Source organism: Arvicanthis niloticus, chromosome X (assembly GCF_011762505.2).
Source record: "Arvicanthis niloticus isolate mArvNil1 chromosome X, mArvNil1.pat.X, whole genome shotgun sequence".
NCBI lineage: Eukaryota > Metazoa > Chordata > Mammalia > Rodentia > Muridae > Arvicanthis > Arvicanthis niloticus.
In genome coordinates, this window is record NC_047679.1 from 3231756 (window position 1) to 3240396 (window position 8641).

An 8641-nucleotide genomic window follows, 5' to 3' on the forward strand; every position below is an offset into this window, starting at 1 on the left:
CAGTCCATTAAGAGAACCCCCCTGTCCCCAAAAATCGATCTGGAGGAAGAGGTCACCTCAACAGAAATAGCCCTGCAGAGAGGGGTCGTTCTGTTGAAAGTAGTAGCAGTCTATCAAGAGAAACCTCTTCAGGGAAAGATCAATCTGGAGGAAGAGGTCGCCCCAAAAAACAAGGTCCTGCAGAGAGTGGTTGTTCACTCGAGGGTAGTAGCAGCCCATCAAAAAGAACTGCTACAGCCAAAGATCAATCTGGAGGAAGAGGTTGCCCCAATAATAGCAGCCCTGGAGAGGAGGGTCTTTTGGTCAGGAATGGTAGCAGTTCATCAAGAGGACCCTCTGAGAGGAAACATCGCCCCAATGGCCAAAGTTGGCCTTTGAAGGAAAACCACCCTGCAGTGGAGGGGCGCTCAGCAGAGAGTGGAATTTGTGCAGACAGAGGGCCCTCTGAAGGGCAAGAGCAACCTGCAGTGAGAAGTTGTCCCGAAAATAGTCACCTTGAAGAGGAATTTCGGGTTTTTGGAAGGAAGAAAGCTGCAAAAAGAGGGCCTTCTGCAGCGAAAGATCACCCCTTTAGCAGAGGTCAGCCTCTGAAGAAAAGCCGCCCTAAAGAGGGAGGCTGCTCAGCAGAAGTGGGTAACCATGCAGAGAGGGAAGCATCTGCAGGGGAAGGTTACCCCACAGGCAGAGGTCAGCCTCAGAAGAAAAGCCACCCTGCTAAGGCAGGGCACTCAGTTAAGAGGAAACCTTCTGCATGGAAAGAGCCCCACACTGGGAGAGGTCAGGTTTTAAAGAAAAGCCACCCTGCAGAGAGGCATCCATCTGCCTCTATGAAAATTTGTCCTTCTAAAAAACATCGAGCTGCAGAGAAAGTTGTCTGTGCAAAGAGAGTTCGTTCTCCAGAAAGAGTTCACTCCATGGAGAGAATTCATCTTGCTAAGAAAAGTTGTCCTGCAGAGAGACAGCTCTCTGCTGAGGAAGGTAGCATGGCAGAGCCTAGTTGCTCCTTTCGGAAAGATCTTTCAAAAGAAACAGCTAACTCTTCCCAGGAAAGCTGCACAGCTGAAGAAGGGAGTAGGGTAGACAATATGCATTCTGTGGAGAAAGGTCATATCTCCATGGAGAAACACTTCCCTGAAGAGAAACTGTCTTCAGGATTCGTGTCTAAGGCGACAGAGCCAAACAATATGCCGAGTCCTCCAGAAAACAAAATTGGCAGTGATACCAATCAAGTAGCCCAGGTCTCTCACCGTAATGTGCCTGTGACTGTGAAGATAAAAATGGGAGTTGAGTTGAGCTTGCCTGGTGAACTGAAGTCTCGTCTTGTTGAGGACTGGGACTTGGTCACCAAGCAAAAGCAGTTATTCCAACTTCCTGCTGAGAAGAGTGTAGATACCATTCTTGCAGAATATGTGACTTTTGTGAAGTCACAAGGGCTTGCTGATAATAGAGAATACTCCGTTGATGAGCTTGTATTTGGAATAAGAGTGTATTTCAACGACATGCTGGCCACGCAGCTGCTCTACCAGTTTGAAAGGCCCCAGTATGCTGAAATTCACCTAGCTTATCCTGATAGTCCAATGTCTCAGGTTTATGGGGCTCCACACCTCCTGCGATTGTTTGTGAATATTGGGACTGCATTGGCCCATTCACCTCTTAACAGGCAGAGTCTTCTCTTAATGTGTAACTATATGCATGGTTTTCTTGAATATCTTGTAGAGAACTCTACTTTGTTTAATGCCAACAATTACAGAGTAGCTTCTGCTGAATATTGCTGCAAAGCCCTGTGAAGGGCTAAACACTTAATCCTGGACCAGTAAATATTTGTTTCCTGTTTGCACTGTGTAATTGATGTTCTTGAAAACTATATAACAGGGCTGAATGTTTCCATTCGATTATTTTTGTTGTGAGCAGAAAATAATAGTGATCTTTACCACCGTGTACCATCATTCAACAACAAATAAATGTTCACTAAAAACTTTGTTGCTTTTTTTACAATGTTGTTTGTATGTAGGTGCTTCTATGCCTTCCATATTATGAATTTCTCCTACATATTCATATTATATGATAAAATGCCCTCATTTCTAGTGCTAAAGGTTCTACACAATGGATATACACCAAACACATATACACATAATTAAAAATAAAAATCTTTTAAAAGATAAAAGGGCTAAGGAGGTCATGAGTTCAGTTCCTACATTAAAGAAGAAGAGAGGAAGAAGCAGAGAAGGCAGAGGAATGACTGATAAAGAAAAAGGAAGAAGGGGATGAGAGGGAGTTAGAGGGGGAAGAAGAAGAGGGGGAGCAGACTTGGAGGAGGGCAGGAGGAGAAGAGATGGACAAGGAGGGAGAAAGGAAGAGAGGAGGAGGAAAAGGAGTAGAGCAATTGGGAGCAGGAAGAGAAGAGGAAAGGAAAGAAGGAAGAGGAGAGGAGCAAGGAGAAAGAAGGGGAGGGGGTCCAGAAGATGAGGGGTAAGAACATGAGGAGCTGGAGGAGAAATACGGGAAGAAGAATGATGTGGGGGAAGAAGAGAAGAATGGGGGAGGAAGAGACACAAGACAAGGAGAGGAAGGAGGAAGAAGATAAGGAAAGAAAGGGCAGAGAAGGAAAGTGTGAGAAGAAGGAAAAGGAGGGAGAAAATAGGCCAAGAATATAAAGCAGACTGGAAGAAATGGTGGAAAAGGGAAAGAAAAAAGGAAGACAAGAAGGGCCAGGGCAGGGAGAAGAAGGAAAACAGAAGTAAGATCAGGAGGAAGAGGGTAAGTAGAAAGATTGGAGAAAAAGGAAGAGGAAGAGGGGGAGGAGGAGAAAGAAGAGAGGAAGATAAGATGGGTGAAGAACAGAAAGAGGGGGACAGGAGGACAAGACGTGGAGGGAGATGACAAGAAGAGTGTGGGCAGAGGGGAAAGGAAGAAAGAAAGAGTGGAGATGGAAATGGGTGAAGGTAAAAGGAGAACAATAAGTAATGGAAGAAAGGAAAGAGGAAGGAGAGAGTGAAGAGAGGAAATACTAGAAGGATGAGGAGAAGGGGCAAGGCAGGGTGGAGAAGGAAAGCTGGAGGAGGAAGACAAGGAAGGGGAAGAAGAGATGTAGACGATAATTGCAAGCAGGACAAGTGGGCCAAGAAGGAAAGGGGGGGAAGAATGAAGGGATGGAGGAGGAGTGGTTAGGAAGGAGGAGGAATAGGATGAGGAAAAAAGGGGGAAGCCAGAGGGGAAAGGAAAAGCAGGGAAAAGAGCAGATGAAAGGAAATTGTGGTTTGAATAAAGTAGTGCCCATAGAGAGTGGCACTATCAGGAGGTGTGGCTGTTTTTGGAGTAGGTGTGGCCTTCTTGGAGGAAGTGTGTCATATCTTCCTGCTGATTGAGTTATAGAACTCTCAGCACGATGTCTTCCTGAATGCTGCCATGCTTCCCACCTTACTGATAATGCACCAAAACTCTGAACTAAAAGATAGCCCCAACTAAATGGTTTCCTTTATAAGAGTTGCCTGGATCATGATGCTTATTCACAACAATAAAAATACTAAGACACAGGGTGAAGAGGAAGAAAAGAAGTGATGAAGAACAGGAACGAATAGAGATAGGAAAAGGGGAGGAGGAGGGGGAGGAGGGAAGAAGAGGGAAATAAGAGAAGGGGGAGAAGGAAGAGGGGACAAGGATGATGAGAGGAGGAGAAAGTGTGTGTGTGTGTTTGAGAGAGAGAGAGAGAGAGAGAGAGGGAGAGAGAGAGAGAGAGAGAGAGAGAGGGAGGATAGGTGAATACTGTTTGCCTTCAGTTCATGGTAAACAACATTTTGTCTTTCTATACTATCATAATTTATTGAATAACAATAAAGTCACAATGTTTAAAGGTTTCTGTGACAGCAATTTGTCACATAATCTGCCTATCATAGTAGCTAGGCTGTGGCAAATCCAGGTTCATTATTCCCATCTTAATTGCTAATATTAACCCATCACATAACACAGTAAATACATCTGTATGCATGCATAATAGTTACAGAATGGATATGAATTAAGGAGGCTGCAGTAAAGTTGGAGAGGTTTCATCAGTGGACTGAGAAGGAGTCTGTAGGGATAATGAACGAGACAGTGCCTCAAGCAAGCTGCTGCTGGAGCCAGGTTTGAGAGTAAAGATGATAGTTCAGCTGTCAGGTGAAAGGTTGAACTGCTCAGAAGTAGGAAATGGGTTAGGGTCAGGAAAAGGCTGAAGATCCAGGTCCAGATAGGCAAATAGGAGAACAGGCAAAGGGTCCAGGAGGCAGTGTCAACAGCAGGGGACATAGCCAAGCAGAAGCTCCAAGAATAGTTACGAGGTCCTCAGTTCTTCCTGTACATACTAGGTATCAGATGATAGGTTGATGTGGGAGCCATACCAACACAGTGTTAGGTGTCCATTACTTTATGGTCTCCAGGTGAAAGAGTTACATCCTTCCCATGGTCTGACATGTCTGCTAAGTTCTAGGACCTGATTATTTTATTTTTAATAGGATTTTAATATATTCTTGTGTCTCTACAGTTCAGTTCATCTAATAAATGAATAGAGTCGGTCTCTTCTATCCCCAGGAATAAGTTATTTGACAGTCTATGAGGGTTACCTAGGCTCAGCACAGCCAAATTATAAACAGACATTGGCATTGAGGCAGAATTTGGGCTGTACATTTCTAGTCATATCCAACATGTCCCTGTAATCAGGGTTGTTCTGTAGCATGTAGTTTTAAATAAAACCCACACTAAACCTGTCTACATGCTGGCATTGGGGGTTTTGCTCACTCCCACTGCTAGCTCTGTGTAGCTGTCTTGCCCTGCTTCCGCTACTAGCTTGCTAAGGAGGTTCAAACCAGTTTTTCCTATAAATGGCTGGATTGGTGCTTGCATTTCTCAGGCCATCCACCTCATGTGTCAGGCCTGCAGAATGCCAGCTACATGTCATTCAGCTCCCCTTACCCTTGAAAAATGAAATCACTAGAGACTTATATTATACCAGCCAGACTTATAAAAGTAAATCTCCAATCTCAAAATAGCCTTGAAAACAACACAGAATTCAGTTAATATGAATACAAGCTGCATGCCTAAGGTGGGCAAATATATCACTACACAAATATATGGCTGACCTATGAATTCCCTAGCTACTTGAGGCTCCTCCAGGCCACATGGCATCTGCTCCATTTTCAACCTCTGTCTTCCTCTCCCTCTGTCCTCCCTCTCATTTTCTTCCTCCACTCTCTCTCTAGAACTTTCAGCTCTGCCTTTTTCTTCCAGTTTTTTTAACTTTTTTTGATTTTTTGTGTGTTTCATATCATGTACCCTTGTGACTCTTCTTCCCTTTCCCCTCATTTGTCCCCTATTTGCTCTTGCAATTGAAAGACCCCCTATGAGGGGAGATCCTCACTCAAGCCTCGGGTGTCATGGCCACCCAATAATTCACAAGACACCAATCTAGGTGCAATCTGTAAGAAGTATATTTCGGGATCAACCGGCTGATGGTCAATCCATAACTCAAGCAGGAGCAGAGAAATTGACCCAGCAGCCCGGGAGAGTGGGACTTTTACAAATCAGGGGTAGATCAAGGGAACATCTAGAATGCAATCTCATGTCAATCTATCTATGTCATCTATCTATCTATGATCTATCTATCTTTTCATTCTTTCTATTTCTTATGTATGCATGGGTATGCCCATATGTATGTTTGTATTTTTAGAAGATGACAATCTAAGAATTATAGATATCCAAATACTCTGATAAAATATTAGACAATGAACCAATAAAATGAACCAATGGAATTTACAGGATCCTTAATAAATAAAAACTTAGTATATGCCTAGCATTATGGTTCATGTTGAGCCATTCTGCCAGTGTGTTTCTGTTTTGTGTTATGAGTGGTGTGTCTTGCTGATACCAGGAGAATATAGATGTAATCTATTCAGGCATATTTAGGCTTACATGTCCTCCAGGATGCTTTTCCAATCAACAACCCAGTCATATATGGGCTATAACTACTATTGCCAAGAAGACCTTCCTGCTTGTCAAAAGTAGAGCAGGGACTAACTAATATTTATGACTACTCTTTAGAACTAGTAGTAGCCTAGGACTGGGGCAGTGGAAAGAGTAACTTAGAAAACAATAGAATCACAAGAAAAAAGTAATCACAATAAAGTCAAGGAAAGGGGAAGGTATGATAATAGCTTAGGCACAGGGACTACTGATCATTTGTGCACAGGAAAAGATTCCATTCATATACCATATATTTCTTGACAAATATAATGAATGACCTAGACCTAGTTATAGGGCTTTTATAACAGAGCTTGTCAGGCTTCATAAATTCATTTTGTAGCTAAGACTCTCTTCAACCTGTAGTATCTTTAACAGTTATTTTATACTGGGTGGTAAGTATAATTAATATTTTCTAAAAGAGGAAAAAATCTTCACAATTAGAGACAACATACATTAGCATCTAACAGTCATCAATGTGCCAAATAGGACTACTGGTTCACCTATGTGATCCTTATTTTCTCTGAACCCTAATTTTCACAATTATAAGATGGAAACAATAATAACAAATTTTTAGGGTTGTTGTGAAGAATAAAGGATCTTGAGTTTTCTTTTTGAGATGCTCTTTCCATAAAAAAGCACCTAGAAATCATGGATAAAATATGAGCTCCCAGGAAAGTAAAGAAACTTTCTAGGTCACAGAGAAAGTAGAAAACAGAAATCAAAATGATAGACAAGCTTTCAAATCACTTGATGCTACTATTTGGGTTGTAGATCTCTGAGTCTTTAAAATAAGTTTCTTATCTTTATTAATTATGTTTGTGTGGAGATGGTTATGCACACCATTACCTACATATGGAGGTCAAAGGACAATTTGTGAATATCAGTTCTTTCTTTTTACAATGTGAAATTCAGGGAAACAACTCAGGTCATCAGTCTTGGTTATATCACCAGCCCCTCTGATCCTTTTTAATTTTTGGAGACAGGGTTCCACCATGAGACTCTTTTTGGCTTGAAACTCACTATATAGACTAGATTAGCCTGCCTGTACCTTTAGAGTCTTAGGACTATAGGTATATACCACCAAGCTCTTGGCCCCTTCTGATTCTTAATGTATATACATAAGGTCCAAAATGCAACATCACATGAAATCAGAACTCTGTAGAAACTGTAACCTTTAAAAATAGTAGGGCATAGAAACAGTCTGCTAATGGCAAGGGTAAAAATGGTTCTTGTTTGTCTCTGTTTTCTCTCTACGAGGGAGTCTGAAATAAGCTACTAAATATTTATAAATATAAACTTGTCCTCAGGTGTGTTTGGAATTCAAAAATGTCTCACTGGTTATCTTAGTTTACTCATGCTTTTTATAGCAAATTGTCTAATACTGGACAATGTATAAACAATAGAAATTTATTTAGCACAGTTTAAAAGCCTGGGAAGGTCAAGATCAATGCACTTGGCAGTTTTAGTGTCTGGTAATATCTTCTGTCTGCTTCTAAAATGGCCTCTCACTGTGTTCTTCAAGAGGGTGACTGTTGTGTTCTTACATGGTGGAAGGGATGGATTTCCTTCTCAGTTCTGTGTATTTACTTATTTATATTTTTTTGAGATGGGTTTTCATGTGTCCCATGCTGGCCTTACACTCCCTGTGTAGTTGAGTTAGGCCTTGACTTCCTGATCCACCTTCCTTTACATCCAAATACTGAGATTATAGGCAAGTACCACTACATATGGCCCTTAATCCCTTTCATGAGGCAGTAAGTTATTTATTTAGTTGCTGCAATTGAATCTATGGCCTCAAGAATGTTAAGCACACATTGTACCACTGTACCTATCATGTACTAATTCACTAACCAGGACAAAATCCTCACGACTTAACTAACCACCTATAAGATCTTCATTGCATTAGGTCTTAAACGTCAAACAAATTTTGGAGAGACATACACATTCAAATCATAGCACCTATGAAATTCAAGAAATAAATGTCTGGGTTCACGTTTATAATACCTCAGGATGCTTGGTTATACATGAATACATACATACATACATACATATATATACATATTATACATATAAACAGTATATAAATATACAATGAAGATTTTCTTTGAAAGAATTAAAAAAAAAAACAGCAAGAATGCACCTTCTTAGATTTAATTAAATACATCAAATCCAAGCTACAAAATGGTATTTCAAAGTTGTTTTAAATTTTATTGGCTTATTCAATAGGCCTGAAAACACATCTGAAACATGCAATGAAAAGCCTTTTCCAATTACATCCCGTAGTCATCCAGTCATTTTTGCATGGGCAATTAGATTTATTGCTTAGTTAATATGATGAGACACACATACATACACACACTTTGCAATTAGAATGTGACAAACAGCAAAAAATGCATTAAAAGCTAATGAAAATAACCCAATACAGTTTTAAAAAGGTTCAGATAGCACCTTTGGAAGTGAAAAATGTAACAATGAAAAGTGAAGACTGCAAGGACACATTACTAACACAATAAAAACACAGAACATATATTTCTAATGAAACTTCAGAACACCAGACCCTAGAATATTATAAAGTTTCAAAAATTTCCCTGGCATGGCATCATACACTGTAATCCTAAAACCCAGAAGGCTGAGAAGAAAGTGGTATTAT

At 40.8% G+C, this 8641-nt stretch overlaps 1 protein-coding gene across 1 annotated transcript; it reads left to right on the forward strand.

The window, feature by feature from the left end:
• Positions 1 to 1277: 1277 nt before the first annotated feature.
• Positions 1278 to 1868, forward strand: LOC117694740 (mortality factor 4-like protein 2). Its single transcript, XM_034485713.2, has one exon. It carries the CDS (start codon positions 1278 to 1280, stop codon positions 1785 to 1787), a length of 510 nt encoding a protein of 169 aa, XP_034341604.1. The 3' UTR covers positions 1788 to 1868.
• Positions 1869 to 8641: the final 6773 nt, after the last annotated feature.